General features: G+C 35.6%; 2 protein-coding genes across 4 annotated transcripts; both read left to right on the forward strand.

Annotated features, from left to right (window-relative positions):
* The first annotated feature begins 4,305 nt into the window (after positions 1-4,305).
* On the forward strand, positions 4,306-5,287 carry LOC121246702. The gene has a single exon (XM_041144940.1). It carries the CDS (start codon positions 4,427-4,429, stop codon positions 5,111-5,113), a length of 687 nt encoding a protein of 228 aa, XP_041000874.1. The 5' UTR covers positions 4,306-4,426; the 3' UTR covers positions 5,114-5,287.
* Positions 5,288-7,958: 2,671 nt separating this feature from the next.
* Positions 7,959-20,289, forward strand: LOC121246701 (protein MRG1). 3 transcript variants are annotated; one of them, XM_041144936.1, is made up of 11 exons: positions 7,960-8,235; positions 9,097-9,150; positions 9,347-9,360; positions 11,547-11,692; positions 12,104-12,139; positions 12,995-13,035; positions 13,492-13,593; positions 13,814-13,893; positions 18,679-18,848; positions 19,292-19,376; positions 19,953-20,289. In XM_041144936.1, the coding sequence occupies exons 1-11, from the start codon at positions 8,098-8,100 to the stop codon at positions 20,041-20,043; spliced, it is 957 nt and encodes a 318-aa protein (XP_041000870.1). In that variant the 5' UTR covers positions 7,960-8,097; the 3' UTR covers positions 20,044-20,289. The 3 variants fall into 3 exon arrangements, with proteins under 3 accessions (XP_041000872.1, XP_041000870.1, XP_041000873.1); XM_041144939.1 differs by having other exon boundaries at positions 8,148-8,235; positions 9,347-9,364; positions 11,504-11,692; XM_041144938.1 differs by lacking the exon at positions 12,104-12,139 and having other exon boundaries at positions 7,959-8,235.
* Positions 20,290-21,177: the final 888 nt, after the last annotated feature.

The raw sequence follows: 21,177 nt of genomic DNA on the forward strand, positions 1-21,177 counted from the left end.
AAAGAACATCTTTAGGAATTAGAGTTTCAGAGATACGAACAGTGTCAACGTGTGTGACAGAAACACATTGGCCATTTGGGAGTTTGATTGTAGTATTTACAACTAAAGTAAAAGAAGAAAAATATGATGTAGAAGAAACCATATGATTCCTGACTCCCGAATCAAGAATCCAAGAAAGAGAGTCAATATGAGAAGTATTGAATGTATTAGAGGAAGAAATTGAAGGAATATGAAGATTTGGTTGATAAGAAAATGAAAATATACTAGCGAGTGGAGAAGAAACAGAAGCAACTGCATTAGTAGTGCGCTGTGGTTCGTCAGATGAAGAAACAGAACTCGATGGTTGAAGCAAAGCCAATAATTGCTGATACTGAGACTTATTCAAAAGAAATGAGAAATGCAATCGAGGAAGTGTTGTCAGAGACAACCTGATTTGCCATGGACTGTTGCCTTGCCTTGAATTTATACTCCAGTGGAAATCTATGACGCTTGAAGCACATCTTAACAATATGATTAGTGGCTCCACAATGTTTACAGGTTGGACTTTCTTTCTTGGACGTGGATCTTACAGGACGACCAGTATCGGCTTTGATAGTAAAAGCATGATTTTCAGAAAATGAAAAAGGGAGAATCGAAATCTCACATTGTTGCTTTTCTTATAAAACAAGACTGGAAACCTTGTTAAGAGGGGGCAAATGCTCCATTAAAAGGATCTGAGTCCTAATATAGGAATATGACTCATTTAAACCAATAAGAAACTGAATAATACATTCCTGTTGAACATATGTATTTAAGGTATGAACAACACCACAATAACAACTCGGGATCGACTTATAGTTAATCAATTCATCCTAGAGAGCCTTCAATCATGTAAAATAGGCACTAACAAAAAGTTGCCCTTGAGAAAGAACATAAATTGAATTCTGTAACAGAAAAATACAACGACCATCATTTTGGGAGAATCGTTCCTTTAAATCATTCCAGATCTCATATGTTGTGTTGATGTAAAGGATGCTAGCAAAAATTTCAGATGAAACAGAGTTGAGGATCCAAAAGATTACCATATTGTTGCAACGCCTCCACGAATCAAGCAAAGGATTTGTCGGATTGGAAGGTTTGAGAATGATTCCATCAACAAACCTTAGTTTGTTCCTTGCAGACAAAGCCATGGTCATTGAATGGGACCAAGTATGATAATTGTCACCGATAAGAGCCTGAGTGACTAAAACGATATCAGGACTATCTCTTGGACGAAGAAAGAAAGGACTAGCAAAATATTCTTTAGTCAAAAGGGAAGAGTGCATCAGCGCCATGAGAGAGAAAAGAAAAGAAAAGTGTAGAAGCATGTAGATCAAGGTCTTAGAAATCTGATACCATATCAAGAAAATAATTGAGAAAAATACTTTCTGATAATTACCTCACCAAAAAATACAAATGTATATATACAATTTTTATAGCTCAACAAAAAATATCTACAACTAGTTACATTCGAAATACAAGTTGAAACTAAATCTAGTTAAAAACTAACCATGTCAAAACTAGGGGTGAGTTCGGTCCGGTCCGGTCCAGTCCCAGGAGGTTTTGTGGACCGGCCTGTACCTATTCAGTCCAGGGTTTTCCCACCCTGGACCGGACTGAACAGCCTAAGGACCGGTCCTGTTGGTCCGTTCGGTCCAACTTTTTTTTTTATCGATTAATAAAAAAAATTTATTTAAAATACTGAATTAAAATTAAGTGACTTATTAAATAAAAATTACATAATAAATTGTACAATTATTAATATATATTAGTATTATATATTATAGTTATACATTAAAGAATATAATAATACATTGATCTAAATATATATAGTTATAGACTTAGTACCAATATTATAACTAATAACTATATTAGTAGTATTACTAATATGCTATATGTTAGTGATAAATTGGGAATACACTACTAATACTATATTAAATAATACTCTATGTAGTTACAGTGATTTAATACTAACATATTAAGTTAACTATACTAATACTATTATAAATTTATACATATACTATAATTTATACTATAACTCTTATAATATGTTAATATATTAATATATATTAGTACTATATATTCTAGACATTATACATTGAAGAATATAATACTTATGTAATATTGTGATATATTAATAATTAATTATATACAATTAATTATATAAATAATATATATAAATAATGAAATATATTTATATATTTTTTTAATTTTCATTCGGTTCGGTCCGAGGTGAAAAACCCTTGAACCGGGGACCGGACCGAATTCATTCGGTCCTATATAATTTGGACCGGATCAATTCGGTCTGGTCGGTTTCTCCGATCCGAACCGGCTGAATCTCACCCCTAGTCAAAACATTCACCAATAAATCAAGTAGAAAATTTAATAATAACCTCATCGCTCATCATGTAAATTGTGGCCACGTACAAATACATTCCGAAGTAGCTTCGTTTACCACCCTACTAAATTGGATCAAGATAGCTAGTAAGTAGGATACCAAAATCTTTTCCTTACAAATTCATGCGATCAAGAAGATTGAAATCCAATTCCGCTTAAGTTATAAAACATATAATTCAAGGAATTTATATTTTTTTAAGTTGTTGTTTGGACTTAAGAATGTTAACTGAAATAGAGATAGATATACGAAGTGTGCCCTATATGTATTTATTACTGCCTTGGAAGAGAGATGTACCAAGTGGGGAATTTCTCTTCTATATATACTAGTCTATATCTTTTCAACTTGATATCTTCAATTTCAGGCAACAATTTGGGAAGATATTTTCCCAATTCAAATATTTGAAAAAAAAAATCAATCTGTTTTTTAATTCTACTCAAAAGTTTACGACAATTTCTCATGGCATCATATTGTAGTCCTTAATTATGGCAAGTTGCCACAAGAATGACAAGTTCCAAACTACATCAAAGATATCGATCGTGTGATCAATACTCTTAGAATTTTTTTTTTTATCGAACTCTAGAATATAAGCAAAAGAGAGATAAAAATGGAATCCACTTCTAAATAGCATTAAGGCCTTGTTTGTTTCGTAGATGAGATGAATTGAGATAAAAGTTGAAAATTATTTTGAGATTTGAAAAAGTTAAATTATTTATTTTATTTTATATGAAAATTTGAGAAAGTTATATTAATTAGATAAAAAGTGTTGTGAAAATAAACGAGACCTAAATGTTTATATGTATATTGTCCATATCTCTCCCATTCTTGACCTTAAGATTTAGTAGAAACAATAACATCCAAATTCAAAGATATCCAATACTCTCTCTTATACAAGGTTAATTTTACATGGTCATCAACCCAGCTTACAATTAATCAACATACATACCAATTTTATCAAGTCCAAAATTACATACAAAATCAACAAATGATAAGTCTTTTGCTTTGTTCTTACGTCGCAGCTTCTCATTGACATTTTTGCCACCCCGCGTGATTTTTCTGTTCCTCATCGACAATTTGAACCCTCTGCCAAAACTTTATCCCGGTTCAGAATTACATTTCCATGTATAGTACGTACTTTCTCAGGGAAAAAGAATTAGGTCTCGTTTGGTTATATGTGATTAGATAAAAATTGAATAAAATATTATAAAAATATATATATTTAAATATTATTTTTATTTTAAAATTTAAAAAAATTAAATTATTTTTTATATTTTATTTAAGATTTTATAAAAATTACAATAATTAAATGAGATTAGATGCGATTGCAAGCCTTAATTTCTCATTCGCGTGATATCATTTTTCAAAAACTTGGCCACTACGTACCATGCACGTATTGCATTTTACTTGTCGAATACATATATATGGATATATAAGTTCCCTTGCTCATAAGTCATAACTATGACCGCTGACTACAAGAACCCCAGTCAGACCACCAATCTGACTCGTTTCTTAATTTGGAATTCATAAACTTTGCCTAGTCTTTAGTCAGCTACTTAGACCGTGAATGCAGAACTTTCCGATGATTTCTGCAACCGGCGAAACCTAACGTACACTAAACACGAATGAATTATTTTTCTACGTCACCCTTCAACTTGGACTCGCAATCTCCATTTTTCTACATTCCTAACTCCTCCATCTTAGTTTTTCTTTTTCTATTCGTTTTTTCCTCCTCGTTTCTACTTTTTCAAACCAAGAACCTCCCGAGCAATTTCCTGCAATAAAACATACATTGTTATAAGTAGTCTCTCACATTTGTTTTGAATATAGTGCGCCTCCGTCGTCCCCACTATTGTCTAAGTCAAAGAAGTCTGATGATCTCATCACCCTTCAATCCCACTAACACTACTATAAATACGACACCCCGAGCTCTCTTTGTTGCATATCACATTATATTTGACTACGTATAACCTAGCTAGTTTTATTTCTTGCACCAAAAAGTTTGTGTTGTTCAACATGACAACCGCCCACAAATACTACGCCTTTTTTGTGCTTTTTCTGTTCCTGAACTCTATTTTCATTGCAACTGAAGCCCGTCCCTTCAATGTCATGGAGACTCGAAGCGCTGCTAATCATGGAGGTTGTGGGGGTTTCTTTGATGGTTTGTCTCTCAAAGCAATCAAGCAATCGGGCCCGAGTCCTGGAGATGGGCATAAGTTTACACAACAGCAGACCCTTGGAGGAATCAAGCAATCGGGCCCGAGTCCTGGAGATGGGCATAAGTTTACACAACAGCAGACCCTTGGAGGAATCAAGCAATCGGGCCCGAGTCCTGGCGATGGACACAAGTTTACAGAACAGCAGACTCTTGGTGGAATCAAGGAATCTGGCCCCAGTCCTGGTGACGGACACAAGTTTACAGAACAGCAGACTCTTGGTGGAATCAAGGAATCTGGCCCCAGTCCTGGTGACGGACACAAGTTTACAGAACAGCAGACTCTTGGTGGAATCAAAGAATCTGGCCCCAGTCCTGGTGACGGACACAAGTTTACAGAACAGCAGACTCTTGGTGGAATCAAGAAATCTGGCCCCAGTCCTGGTGACGGACACAAGTTTACAGAACAGCAAATTCTTGGAGGAATTAAGGATTCTGGCCCAAGCCCTGGCCAGGGTCACAACCATGTTAATGGCGTGCACGAGTGACGACTACTGCTTGAACCTGTTTACGAAAGATCAATTTAAACGTTGATTGCATCACAAGAAGTTCTTTTTTTATTGATTCATTTGTTTGTTGTGTACAAGCAAAGACCAGCTTTAATTAATTACTCTTTAGCACACATCATTTATATATGGTTTATTCACTTTGTTTTGTACTAATGGATTTGTTGCCCATTTGTTTGGATAGACTAGTCAATACCAAATAAATATACAGATTCATACTATTCCAGGTCCACACCTAAAAGATTCCACCTCGGAAAACTTCACTTCACATAAATAGAAAAAACACCATTTCGGATATCATTCATTAATATCACGGAAAACACGATTGAGTAGTACCAAGTTGTTTCGTTTGTCCAATCACTTGATAACTAATTAATCAATAATACTTATAAAAAAAAAAACTAATCAATAACTTTTGCTGGCTCTGTTCTATAATTAACAACTGGCCTGCCTATGGTTAATTATGCATGGCACCTGTAAGACTTTTGTTTGGTTCTTAAATCAATTTCAATTCATTTCAATTCATTATTATAATTTTTTTAAATTTTAATATAAAATATAATAAAAAATTCAAATTTTAAAATAATAATAATATTAAAAAATAATATTCTAACAATATTTTATCATTTCAATTCAATTCAACATCCAAACGCAATCTTAGTAGTTACATGATATGAGATCAATACTACATCTCTAACACCTGGTTTGGATAGTAATAACCTCTCATCTCATTTATAATCTTATCTCATCTCACTGTATCTCAATATTCAAATACAACAAATATAAATATTTTTCAATTTCAATTTTTAAACTTTTTATCTAATTGTTACCTAATTATTACAATTTTTTCAAACTTCTAAACAAAACAAAAATAATAATTCAAATTTTTTAAATACCAAAACAAAAATAATATTTTTAATTTTATAATATTTTTATTCAATTTTTTTCTCTCACAATACTTTATAATATTTTTATTTAATATTTTCTCATTCACTTTCCAAATTCTCATAAAATATTTTAACTCAAATCATTTCATTATTATTTATAGATTATTTCATTTCATCTCATCTCACTGTTCAAATTAGGCCTAATCATACTAGCTAAGTTGTTCTTGGTCTTCCTTAAATATGTCGAGAATGAAAGGCAAAAAATGGCTGACTGTCAAATATTACTGCTATATATATATATATATATATATATATATTAGGTAGGTATAAGAAAACTTGAAACTTTGTATTGTTTTTTTATTTTTTTGAAACAGAAACTTTTTATTGTTGTTTATATATACACGTCTCGGTAAATGAAATTAATAGGGGCAGAAGATACTCTATTTATTTTGGTGTATTAATATTAAGAAAAAAGCTACACATTTTTCTTTTGAAGGCTGAACAGTGAACACGAAAAATATAAAATTATCATTTATACCCATTAGATAAAGAACAAATACTTTTCTTTGTTAATAAAAAAAGAGCTACCTGTAAAAAAAAAAAAAAAAAAAAAAAAAAAAGGCGTTCGTTAAGGAGGTAACAGTATTTGGTCATGACTTATTTCTGTTTTTTTTGAACTTTTTTTTCGTTTTTTGAATAAAATATTATGAAAAATTCTATATACCATACTAGGGCTGGGCTCCGACTCCGACGGAGTCGGAGTGCTCGTTTCCGACCTCCGACTCCGACAAGAGTCGGAGCCAAATTGGAGCTCCGACTCCGACTCCGATTGGAGGTCGGAGCTCGACGTGCTATAGGAGCTCCGACATAAGATCAGAGCTCGACGTGCGCTCGACGTGGCGCTCGAGTGAAATTCTTTCAAAGAGGTTCACTCGACTTCCGCTCGACATGTCGCTCGAGCGAACCTCTCTAGAAGAGGTCTGCTCGACTTTCGATCGACATATCGCTCGAGCAGAACTCTCCCATGAAGTCGAGTGAACCTCTCTAGAAGAGGTCTGCTCGACTTCCGATCGACATATCGCTCGAGCAGAACTCTCCCAGAGATGTTCGCTCGACTTCCGCTCGACTTCCGCTCGACATGTCGCTCGAGCGAACCTCTTCCAACCTCTCTGAAAGAGGTTCGCTCGACTTCTGCTCGACATATCGCTTGAGCCAATGTTCAATACAACATGTGCTCGACACCTCGCTCGAGCGCAAGTGTACAGTAAAAAAAATTTCGAAGTCAGAATCGGAGCTTCTTGGAGCTCCAATTCCGACTCCATCTCCGAATAGATATTCGGAGCTATTCCGAATTTCGACTCTGAATTCCGATGACTCCGACGAAGTCGGAGTCGAAGTCGGAGTGGAAGTCAGACGGAGTCAGAATTTTCGAAATTTTGCACACCCCTATACCATACTACCATCTTATTTTCATTCCACTACATAAGATGTGACATATTTATCACTAATGAATGATTATTTATTAGATGATTTTTTTTATCACCATTAGATGATTCTTTATTAGATATTTTTTATCATCTAATGATATCACATCTTGTATAATGGGATGACAGTGAAATGATGGTATGGTGTATAATATTATTTAAATATTATAAAAATAGTTATTGAGGGATCAAAATCTTTAGAGCATTTTGGATAATTTTATAAAATATTAATAATAATCTTAAATTCTTACAACGATATTATAATATTATCATTATTTTAAACTTTTTTAATAATTTTGAAAATAAAGACTGGATTTTTTATTTTTTATTAGGATCTGGAATCTGAGTCAGTGGGCTCTTGTGGGGTCTTTTTTGAAACTCAGCAGTCAGTATCCTCCAAAAGTTAAATTAACCCTAAACCTAGCTCCTTGCTTGCAAATATACATCTTACCGATTTTGAACTGGGGGGAAAAGATGGAACAAATCTTCCCCCGCGAGGGAACGAACAAAAGCCAGGGTTTTCAACTTTTCACTCCTGGTTCTCTCGCTCTTCTCTCTTTCACTCTCCGTTTTGGCCTTTGGGGTTCTGGCGGAAATGGTAAACTCGTCGAAGGACGACTCGGCCACCGACGGTGACACCTCTAGCGGCGGTACTCCTCCCTCCAATTCCAGCGTCTACTCCGAGGGCGAGAAGGTCCTCGCCTATCACGGCCCTCGCATCTACGAAGCCAAGGCACGCTCTCTTTCTGTGTTTAGCCCAGTTTTTCTTTTTTAATCAAGTTTTATCTTTAAAGTCCTATTATAATTCTCTGTATCGTGTGGAATTTTCGATGCTTGAGGTTCTATTTCTGCTTAGGAATGATACAAGAAGGTTAGTTGCTCTGGGCTTCAATGATTGAGACATCGCAAGCGTAACGATAGGTTAGGCTTGGTTTCTGAGAGAGATGCGGCTGAGTGATTTACAAATTAAGGCTGTGAGAGGACTGGTTAAGGATAAGATTAGGGTTTGTTGAATTCCATTTTTAATATGATTTTACAGATTTGTCTCGAATTGCATAAAAATTAGGACGAAGATTGGTTGCCTTTGATCATTAATGTTAGGATTGTTATTACTCACTCATGCTCCAACTAAAAACTGATTTTTCTGGTAAAGTGGTGTTGGTTTATTTTTCTTTTTTGCTTTGGCCTGATAAATGTCAACTTGAGGAAAGCTACTCTTTCTATTAAGACATTAACAGGATCAATTACTGATACTCTTTTTAGATCAATTTAGTATAATTTTTTGTAAGTATTGTTGGTATGGCTGTAAAATCTACTGTTCTGGTGTGACGTTAGTGTTCTACAAAACTCTCATGTTGAGGCTGTTGAAAGGCATCTTATTTCATGTCAATGCGGTATAATATAGTTTGTTTATGAACTCTTCTGTGTCCTACTTTGTTATTTGAGTTTTTATGTTCATCAACTATTCTAAGAGGACTTCAAAAGCATGGTCAAGCGAATTTTATAATTATCTAATCATTATTGATATTCTTTGTTTTCTTTCAGTTTTTAATTGTTGGAATAGTCTAATGAACTATAAGTTTTTATATTTTAGGTCCAAAAAGCTGAACGTAGGAAGAAGGAATGGAGATACTTTGTTCACTATCTTGTAAGTTTGATCTTTTCTTTTCCTTTTTTATTTTTAATTATTATTATTTTTTTGATTGTGTAGTGCACAGTACCAAGTTTATAGTATTTTGAGATTTTAGATTTTAAGGCAGACAAAGATGGCTATTGAATATTTAGGGTAAGCCAAGCATTATGTAATTATGCTAATAAGTGAAGTTCCTCTTGCCATTTTGCAGGGTTGGAACAAAAAGTGAGTATGTCTTCCATCCTTTTCACTTTGTTACATCATTTGAGTTTGGATTTCAAACTAATGAGGTATAGAAAATAGAATTTAAAGCACAGTTAATATTTTTGTCATTCAACTATTTTGAGCAATGAAAAAGCCTTGTGTTTCTTTTGTTACTTTAAGTACCATCTTTCTTTTGTGAATTTTGGCCAATCAACTGCTTTGAGAATTTAAAGCACCATCTTTCTTCCCCCCCCCCCCCCCCCCCCCGGCTCTCTCTTCTCTCTCTCTCTCTCTCTCTAGTTTTACCACATGGTACTTGCACTTTGGGATCTGCAACTTGGATGGCACTATTTGAAATATGCTAAGGAAGTTTGTAACTTTTGATCTATATTTATGTTATCCAATTACTGCACTACAAAGTAGCTAGAACAGTTTAAGCCTCAGACTTCCATCTTTTTGGTTTTTAGTAGGTGATGCCCCAAAATGGTTGTAGAGTTGTTAGTTGTTGGAGAAGTCAAATGTAGGTCATTGCAACATGAAAGTTTGGCGGATTGTTCCATTACATCTAATGTGGTGCATGTGGAAGGAGGATGGGCTTAGATCTTTAGTGCTAAAAGTTATTTATGTCTGGTTGACTCTGAATAGCCTTGGCTTTCTAATTATCTTGATATTATTTCCTTTTGTTTTCTTTCTCCTCCCTAATCGGGTGCTTTCTTCTGTATGCACCCAATGTACTTAGGTTGCACTGCTCTACACTTCTAATAAAATTGACTGACTTATCAAAACAATTATGTAATCCAAATATAGTGTCAAAATGGAACAATCATGCTCTTTTGAAATAAACTTTTTTTGTAACACCATTTAATCAAAGGAAAATGATTTTCACATTAGTATTGTATCATATGTTATAACCAAGTTTATAGAGGGACTTTAGGAGTCTATTCATTTCATTCCACATTTTAGGCTTTACTTCAAGAAGAAAAATGCATTTTAGGCATTTTTTTTTTAGTGCACTGATTCGTCGTAATGGAATGAAACATGCTGTAACATCAAAGTAACTCTAGTGTTCATTCAAATCCTATGTTAATAACATGTTTCCCTATTATTGTTATAATTTTGGCCTAGTCCTTTTTCCTACTAACAATTTTATGTGATGTACTCACACAAGCATTCAATTTCCATTTACTCTATTGTGTCGGGCATTGATGAGTGCATTCAAATTTTTTTTTTTAAGAGTAAAATAAAAAATTTTATGAAAACAAAAAAATAAGCATAGCCCAAGTACATAGGAAGTATACAAAAGAGAACACCTAATTACAAGTTAGGAACTAGAAATTCATGGCTGATAAGTGTATTCTTAAGTGGTGGCATTCAAGGATGAAGGATGTACTCTAGGTCTTAAAATGATTCTCAATCTTGACAAGAAAGAGGAAAAAGATTGGATTTTAAAAGTATTTCATTGTCAAAATTTAAGCTAGTTTTTTAAAATAAGGAATGTAATTTTATTCAACGTGCAAAGGGGTGCGTACACAACAAGTATACAATAGGAGACACCCATATGTATGAAGAAATAGAAAACAATTCCATGACGACTTTATTTTTTATGAGTAAAAATATTATATATATTAATCAATTCCATGACGTCTAGTAAGCTAGAGGAATGTAAATACTGGCTCTAAATTTTAATACCATCCTCTCACAATTTTCGAAGGTTCAAGGTTTACGTTCTTGCCAAATACACTACATCAAGCACAGAGGGCCAATCATTCAAACCTCCATATTTCTATGGCTATTAGGGGAACTTCGTCAAGCAGCCATCAAGTCTACTTTTAATTGGACATGACACACTCAATTCCAAAGGAGAAGATGATCGATGTTTTGTGTTGTGCTTACGTTACTTGTGTTGTGCTTATTTCTAGCTCTAAGAATGTTCCTAGACACATGAAATCTTTAGTTTACTAGGACTCTGCATTAGATTTTTAATGGCTACTACATAGATATTTAGCATATGGTTCATTTACAAAAAGCTCAAGTTTCTCAATTTTTATTTATTGAGTAACGTTGTGGTATTTGATTCCAATATCTGTTAAAGGTACTTCATAACCTTTATTATTTTTGTTGGAATTGTTTGCTTCCATTAATAATTATGCCCCTATTTAAAAAGGGAAACAGAAATCATTACTATGGCTTCGACATCTTTCCAACAGTTGGGACGAGTGGGTGGGTGTGGACCGTCTGATGAAACATACTGAAGAGAATGTCATGAAGCAGCAGGCCCTTGACAAAAAACAGGGTGTAGACAAGAATCCAAAGTCAGGACGTTCAGCTCAAACAAAGCCAAAAAGCTCTGCGGGTTAGCTTTATTTTATTTTTTATGTATAGTAGTTTTAGTGTGTTAAAATCAATTAGCAGTTTGGTAAAGCTTTTGTTCACTTTATGCATGTGTGTGCTTGTGTGGATTATCCCCCTGTTGAAGACCATATTTAATATCCAATTAATCAATAAGAGTGTTATGTCTTTTTTTCTTTTGGTGGGAGGTAATTACATTACATATTTCTCTCCCTGTGAAACTATAATGTTCCAGAGGAAGTGCCTATAACCCCTTCTTTCTCCCCAACAATCACACATCACAATATAATCGTGTTCACTAGAAACGTATCGTACAAACTGATTCTGTCAAATTTTCCCTTACCATTATGTTATTACCGCATTTCCCTACTGTTGTGGCTATTAATGTTGCCTATTCTGTCTTTGAACTTTGTAGATGCAAAACTTGATAAAGAAGACCTGAAGAACAATGGTATCCATTATTTTTATATCCAATTCCCTTTTACCTTCTTGAATTGGTTGTCGTGATTCTCTAATTGAGTAACTTTTCTTTACAATCAATATCATTTGATTGCTGCTACTGCTGTTGCTGTTGTAGTTTTAGTTGATAATTTGTTAGTTTGTTTAGATGTCTATCAAACCCTAAGTTGTGAATTTGGGATGTTTATACTCCTGAAGTGGGATCAATTATTTATTTGTAATTTTGGATTATTTTTCCCTCTTTTCAGATTATTAAATGCATGGTCTGTCTGTGTAATGATTTCCTACTAAGAAAAGTGTAGATAAAAGCTTGGATTTTCCAGCCAGTTTGCTTGAGTCCCTTTCTTACTTATCAAAAAAAAAAAAAAAAAATCAGTTGAGTCCTGTTATACAATTTATAAAAAGGGGTTAAAGATGATATCTAAACTTCAAATGATACGTTTTAAGAATTATCTTCTAGATTGAGACTGGATCCAATGTCATGTTCACCAAGCCTTCTCAAGTTGTTTCTTGGGCTTCAAGAATTGCTGAGAATTTGGTTCGTTCTCTCATGGAATGCCAAATTAATGGCGATTCGGTGTTTATTGTTGATTGAATATGGACAGTTGATGCTAAAGGTAGAATGGTAAATTTTTATCCTCATCTTTCCTTTCTGACAAACATGAGGGAGGTTGACTTCCCTCTCTTCCCTCTTTTTTTTTTTTTTTTTTTTTGCTGCCTCCTAACAGACATAGTATTTGTAACTTTTTCTATTCTCAAGTGATCTAACATCAGTCATTGCATAAATATGCTAATAATTATAGAGAAGTTGGTTTAATTAACAACTTAATGTGGAAATTGTTTGCAGTGTCAAAGGGGAAGAAGCGAAAGAGTGACTCAGGTGCTGAGGTCTGGTTTGTTTTATGTTGAAATAGATTGCTTAAATATTCTTGTTTTTCATATTCTGGATCTTTATTAGACACATTGGTGCTCACATGCAAAATGTCTCTGTGTTGCTCTGCTATTTCTTGTTCTAGTCCCTTATGATGGTTATATATAGACAGTATTTCTAACATACATTTTCATGGTCGCAATGGTGCATTTAAAATTGTTCAATAACCATTACTAGGACAGATTTTTGTAGAACAAAATGAATGACAAGGAACAAAGATATGTAATTTTCCTTGATGGAGATTGGATTTTCTTTTGTAAATGAGTTTTTTGGGCTTGAGGTGAAGCAGCCTTTAGTCATATAAAAGACCGCTGCTTGCTTGGAACATTCTTATATTAGTAGCACTTGTTTTGGTTTTGACAGTGTATTTTTTTTTATAATGCTAGACTTACTGTTGGTTTAATGAATTTTAGAAGGACAATGTATCTCTAGAAAAGCTTGTTAGGATACAAATTCCATCTACACTAAGGAAGCAACTGGTTGATGATTGGGAGTTTGTTACTCAGCAGGACAAGGTAAGCTTGGAATGTTTTCTCAATCTAATATATAAACAGTGCGTGTAAAGTGCTGGAACGCTATTCTTTTATTTTTGCTATATGGACGCTTGTAAATTATCACATTTTTTGAGCTGAAACATTTTTCCGACTAACCGCACATCCTGTAGTAGTCTGTATGCTCATGAGAAATTTAACTTCCAAAATATATCAATTCATCAGAGAATCCTTTTTTCTGCAGCTTGTTAAACTTCCACGTTCACCAACTGTTGATGATATTTTGACAAAGTACCTTGAATACAGGTCAAAGAAGGATGGCATGTAAGATTTACTTAATTCCTGGTATAGTTGCATGGAATCAATCATTTCTTATCAAAAAAAAAAATTGCATGGAATCAATCATAATCATATACCTATCCTATTTCTGTTCCTTTTATGTTTGTGATTGTGATTTAAGTTGTTATTTCTGTACTTTATTTCCAATGATAAAGTAACATGTTACACTTTCTCCCAAAGTTCTATGAGCAACAAAATTCTAGAATATCATTGGCTGGGTTAAGCTCCAAACTGGGTGCTTATCAACAAGGTGGTAGTTTCATAGCACATGAAACTATCTTACTTTTTGTGTCTTTGTTTAACTGTCTAAATCCAACCCTTTCTCACCCTTGGCAAGGAAATCCCGATTGAGCACCCTCAGATTTCTAATTCCCAAACCAGAAGAGATTGAGGAGCATATATTGTCCCACTTGACCAGATGAAATTTGAATTTATCCCCAAGTCCACTCCAAAGGAAGTCACGATGTAATTTCTCAATTCGTGTCGCCACACTCGCTGGAATTGGGAACAAGGATAAAAAACATGGTAGATTGGACAGAGTGCTTTTAATTAGCGTAATCCTACCACCTTTCGACAGATACAATCTCGTCCAGCTTGCCAATCTTCGTTCAATCTTCTTAATTATTGGATCCTAAATGGGTTTAGCCTTGGAGGCGAACCCTAGAGGAAGGCCAAGATAATTCATAGGGAAAGAAGAGACCTTACATCCGAGGGTGTTAGCTAACAACCGGATGTTACGAACGTTGCCAACTAGGATAAACTCTGACTTGGATAAATTCACTCTCAACTTGTATACAGCCTCAAAGCAAAGTAGAAGTGCCCTTAGTGCCCAAATCTGGTTCTGATATGCCTCGCAAAAAATTAAGGTGTCATTTGCGAACGAATGAGAAATGTTAAGAGTACCTCGATTTATATAACCAACCGAAAATCCATCCAAGAAACCACTGTTAACCATAGTTGAAATCATTCTACTAAACACCTCCAAGACTATGACAAAGAGGAGTGGGGACAAAGGATCCACTTGCCTTAGACCTCAAGAGCTGTTAAAAAAACCCAATTGGGCTACCATTCACCAAAATTGAAAACCTTGCCGTCAATATGCACCACCTAATCCATGAGCACCACCTCTCTCCAAAACCACTCCCAAGCAAGTACAACAAGAAATCTCAGTTAACATGATCATAGACCTTCTCCATATCCAACTTGCATATGAGAACCCAGATTGCTAGATTTTAGTCTACTATCTAGGCATTCATTGGCGATGAGTACTAAGTCCAATATTTGTCTTCCTTGTACGAATGCGTTTTGGGGCTTTGTAATGATCTGCTCCAAAACTTCTCCTAGTTGATTTGCAAGCACCTTGGAAATGATTCGCAAAGCTAATGGGCCGATAATCCTTAATCTCTGATGCCACAGTCTTCTTGGAATAAGTGTAGGGGTGGGTTCGAAGGACCCTGCCTTGGAGAGGTTCCTCGACATAAAAAAAAAAAAAAAAATGCAATAAAAGTGGTGTTAAGACTTTTCTCAAATTTTCCAACCGAAAAAAAATTCATGAAATACCTTCATTAAGTCTTTCCTTCACCACCTTCCCAACAAGATTGGAAGAAACCCATAGAAAATCCATTTAGGCCAAGTGCTTTATCTTTGACCATCTTCCTTACCACTTTATGAACTTTGGTCTCCTCAAACGTCCTCTCCAACCAGGAGACATTTTGTTGCTCAATGGACTCAAACGCTAGCCCATCAATCTTTGACCTCCACCCCGTTGGCTCGGTAAGCAACTGTTCAAAATAACCGGCAACATGTTCTTGAATCACGGGAATCTTCATGCAAACAGTTTCATCAATATTCATCATCTCAATGGCATTAGTTCTCCTATGAGAATTGGCTACTCTATGAAAAAATTTTGTGCTTCAATTAACTTCTTTCAACCACAAAGCTCGAGATTTTTGCCGCCAAGAGATCTCCAATAGGATAGCCCTCTCCAATTTTGAAACTAGTTTTGTCCTCCGAGAGAGTTCCTCCAAAGAAAGGGCCCATTCCTCGTGTGCCCTCTACCTCATGAAGCTCCTTCAATAGTGACTTCTTGCATTTGCCTATATCTCCAAAAGGCTACACATTTCAAAGTTTGAAATCTTTCTTTAAAGCATTTAATTTCCTTGCAAGAATGAAACTTAGGGGTGCCTTGAATCTTATAAGACTACCATTGCCTAACCCGTTTCACAAAGCCTTCAATTTTTAGCCACATATTCTCGAACTTAAAGTATCTCCGTCCTCTTTGAATACCCCCACAATTTAACAAGATGGAGAAATGATTAGAACATAGGCGAGGTAGTCTTTTCTTACATAACTCCGGGTAATGAGTTTCCCACTCAGGGGAAACCAAGAATTTGTCCAATCTAGACCACGTTTGGTTATTGCACCACCCATTAGAGGCATATCCACCAACCCCAAGTCAAAAATACAATCCGAGAAACTCAACATTGCTAGCTGCAACCTGCTTTCTCCTGATCTTTCACTTGGAATCTTATAACATTAAAGTCTCCTCCTATACACCAAGGAAGGTCCCACCAGTTATGTAACCTGGATAACTCCTCCCATAGAATGTGTCTACTATTGTCATAGGTCGGCTTATATATTCTAGCAAAAGCCCAACTAAAATTATCCACCACATTTTGAAAAAAACAAGCCACTGTGTACTCCCTAATATACTCCATTTTATCCACCACCTTTCTATCCCACATTACTGGTACTCCACTTGATGACCCAATTGAAGCTAGGAAAACCTAGTTGACAAATGGACAACTCTACAAACTTCTAACGATGCTTCTTGAAATAATTTCCATCTTAGTTTCTTGCAAGCACACAATGTATGCCTTCCACTCTCGGAACAAATTTTTTTTCCACAGGCACTTATTAAGCTCATTGAGCCCTCGGACATTCCAGGATATAATCTCGAGCTTCGTAAAGAAAATGTCGGCTCCTTCCCTTTGGATCTTTTTCTACTTGAGTTGCCCTTATGATTGATAGACCAGGTTAATCTTTTGACCTCCCTTTTCCAACTTCAATGGCAGTTAGTAAAGCCATGAATTATTCTTCAAACCTTCACACTCAATCCCCACACAATGCTGGATATTCTGCACCATATGAATAACCCAATCAGAAGTAGTATGCTGACACGGTGGTAGAGACTTCAGAGGTATAGGCTCTCCATCGATCTCAACCCCTTCCCTGGATGCCTACTGCAATTCCAACAGCAGCCTGTCTCCTCCTCGGTGGAGATCTGCATTCCCACTCAAGTCGATGGTCCTGCATCACAGGTTTCACATCTGCCAACCAGCGGCACAACTAGTCCTCCTTGGACCAACGGCTCCTCTTAGACTAGCTGACGTGTCAGACCTTCCCAGCCTGTTTTGTTCAAGGAAGGACACCCGTGCCCTCGGCAATTGGAGGTCCTCCCTGTACGAACGCGTGTACGGTTGGTTCACCGCCACCATCGCCACCGCCAACACCTGGAATGCCCCTCCTCTGTTGCGGCCCACGTGTCCACCCTCTCTTCCAGCCTCCCTTAGTGCATCCACCAACTTCCTCCATCCCTTGCTGTCCCTCTCCTCTGGAATGAAGATGAAGTTTCGTCTACCATCTCCTCCATACTCCACTAATGCCATGTAACAGACGCGAGAATCAGAGCATCTCTGCATGATGAAAGCCTCTATCTCCCTCCTTATGAGCAGCATAAAAATCTCTTCTTTCACCCTTCAAACTGTCCTCCAATGCTTTGGCAAACAATAGCACCATGAACATCCCAGACTCATTTCTTTCACAACTCTCCAGCTCCTCTTAGTAATGTGCAAATATATTCCATCCCTCGACAATACAAAAGCTTTTGATTCAATTACTACCTGTTTCGGAAATCCCATATTCCACTCTAAAGCAACAGGAAGCTCGTCGTTAAACGCCCCCAGCCACCATTGAACATTAAGTGTACGGAGAGAAAACGTTAACTTTGATATTTTGATTAGAAAAAAAAAAAAAACTAATATGATATTTAAAAAAAATTGAAAGTCTTTAATTGTCTCAAATGTTTTATCCCTATGCAAGTCTCTTAAAATTTTGGTACTCATTGTTATGACTTCTAAAGAATGGCAAATACACATAAACCCTTAAAATTGTGACCTGACCGGCAATCACCCCCAATGCTATTACAAACTACCAAAATATTGCAATGTACCCTCTCTGTGAAAACCTACACTCAGCTTAGAAGGGTTACAATTTTTTGGTGGTAGTTTTTTTTTTTTTTTTTTTTTTTTTTTTTTTTTTTTTTTTTTTTTTGGGGGGGGGGGGGGGGGATGATTGCAAATGGTGTGGTTGTTCGACGGGGCTATGTATATTTTTCTCTTTAAGAATGATTTATTTTTTCCCATTTGATGATGGAGAAAACTGGCAAATATCCCCAAAAAACAATTACAATTTACAAGTATACTTCTTCTGTGAAAACATTATAAGACAAACATAACGAGGTAAATATGCATGACCTGTAAATGAAACCATTGGAGGACAAGTAACAGTGCTGTTTGTTTTTATTATAAATGCATGCTGGAGGAAGAGGAGTAGGGAAAACAGTTGAAACCTTATAACATATAGGAATACTTTTCTGTCGACTTATCAAAAAGAAAAAGGAATACATTTCTGTCAAATTATGTAGGTTTGGAACCTCCACTGATACTGAATCACTGATGATGGTGGCATGGACAATATTTTCTCATGCAGGATGACTGATTCAATAGGAGAGATCTTGAAAGGTATTAGATGCTACTTTGACAAAGCATTGTCAGTGATGCTCTTATACAAGAAGGAACGCAAACAATATCATGAAGCAGTTGTGGATAATGTCTCTCCATCAACCATATATGGTGCTGAGCATCTTTTACGGCTCTTTGGTATGTTTGTCTATAATAAGTACTGATACTTTTGAATAGGCATTGGATCATCTGTAAGAACCTTTTTTCATGCGACCAATATGTCAGAATGCCTTTAGTTTGATGAAACTGATGTGGCATGCTTAGAGTATTACTCTCTCCTTGAGCTTCTATTCTTTTGATCTCTCGAGTCAATTTCTATATTTTCTGGTGCTGGTAATTCTTGGGCTACATGGCATACACAAATTCCTATTAAGCCTGCAAGCAAGTTGTTTATAAAATGGAATCACAATTTTTTCTTTGCATTTATGCACCAAAGAATCTCATAATCTCCATACACTTGCCCATATCGTCATTTATAATTGAGTTTATTTGTCTTAATGTTGTTTGGAAGCAAACTTTTGTTTTTAATTTATCTGTCTTTTAGGCTTTTGCTAATGGTGATATTGTTTTGGTGTTTGCAGTTAAGTTGCCTGAGCTTTTGGCATATGTGAATATTGAAGAGGAAACGCTGACACGCTTGCAGCAGAAATTACTTGATTTTCTCAAGTATCAACTCAATCCTTACTCTATTGCATTGAAATATAGTATTTGACTGATATAAGTTAATGTAATGTATTATTTATAAAATTTTGAATTTTTTCATGATTCACTGAAGTTTAAAATTGAACAAGTGCATCATCCTACTCATCTTCACAATTTTAAGCAAGATATAGCTCATATCAGGTGTTAAAAAAAAAAGTGTCTCAAATCACATTGCGTTTTAGTTTCTATAAAGATGATCAAACCCTCCCCCTCCCCCAAACAAACCATAATTCCAATTAGCGATGGTTCTTGAGCATGACCGTGTTTGAGGTTGAAGTAAGCATCATATGCACGTTTATAAATTCTGAATGAAATATAATGTTATCTAGAGGCATTTTGATCGCAACCTGAAAATAAAAATGTTTCAATTTTAGCATCAATGCATGTCTATTTTGGGTCAGAATAGAGTTTCATTGCTTCTGCTCTCTTTTACATATATCTGAGTCATTTTGCTACGTTTGACAGGTGGATTGTGAATCTAAAACATTTCAATTCCTTCTGGGGTCCAAATGCTGACTATCATTGCTGACCATCATGCAGGTTTCTGCAGAAAAATCATAGTACTTTCTTCCTTTCTGCTTATGATGGCTCGAAAGTTTCTGAAGGAAAAGGCAAGGGAAAAGATGAGTGAGCACTCTGCTTGCCTTGTCCTCTCTCACACTTAACAATCCATCCAGGGACAGAACATCTAATTGTTGTTGTAGCAGTAGCATTTGTAATTCATTCTTTGTATCTGAAATTCTTCTTTATCTTAATTTGACATTCTTCCGGGACTTTCTTGTTCCATGAGTGCTTCCTGTTGCAGTACCCCAGTTTGACGTTTTGTAACTCTTTTCAAGTAATTGTTGTAGTGTGATCTGCATATTAAGAAACCAAAGACCTCTCAAAGTAGTGCTTCCATATAAACACTGCACTCCTAATGCTTTACCTATCACTGCCCTCGTAGCAAAGAAAAGGAAAATTAGTACGTGCGCATTACCACCCCGTTCGTTGTTTTTTAACATTGGTTAAAAACACGAAGAATGATATTATTCTTCGGGTAGTGCTACTATACCTTTTCAATTTGCCCACTTGATTTATCTCCTATTGCAAAATTGTATCTATTTTTTTCAAACATTTATATAAACATGTTTAAACATTTTTATATCAATATATTAATAGTCATTTCTTTAATTAGTAAGAAAAAAAAGTTTTTTTTTGAAAAAAGAAATTAAATGTATGAGCGGTTAAAATGATAGGATATATTAGCATTATTCTTATTCTTCCAAGTATTTTCAACAACTTTCTTTTTCCTAACTTTTGAAATTTTCACTTGCCATTTCTCGTCATATTCAGTTATATATAATCATAGATCTCAAAGATACCCAAAGGAAAAAGCTTGTATCTTCTTCGTGAACGTCAATGGGCGGGAGTAGGCTTAGTAACAGATTGCTCGAACGATTTATTTCCATGCGGGACAACATAGGGATAGGTAGGCCTAAACGTTGCTTTATCCCTCCAAAAGCAGAGAGCAAGACCAGCTTCGTGGCAACCTGAATAACCTACCCTGACCCCTGCTACGAGGAAGTATGGGATCAGCGCCAGCCTAACCCAAAATTACCCTTTCCTACGATGTCAATTGGCGGAAGCGGGTCTAATAACAAACTGCCCGAACGACTTACCTCTTTGCAGGATCCCATAGGGAAGGAAATGTGGGCCTAAAGGTTGACTTATCCCTCCTACAGTGGAGAGCGGGTTTAGCCCCAAGCCTACCCTAATGCTTACC

The sequence above is a fragment of the Juglans microcarpa x Juglans regia genome, chromosome 1S (assembly GCF_004785595.1).
Source record: "Juglans microcarpa x Juglans regia isolate MS1-56 chromosome 1S, Jm3101_v1.0, whole genome shotgun sequence".
In the NCBI taxonomy this organism is placed as follows: Eukaryota; Viridiplantae; Streptophyta; class Magnoliopsida; order Fagales; family Juglandaceae; genus Juglans; species Juglans microcarpa x Juglans regia.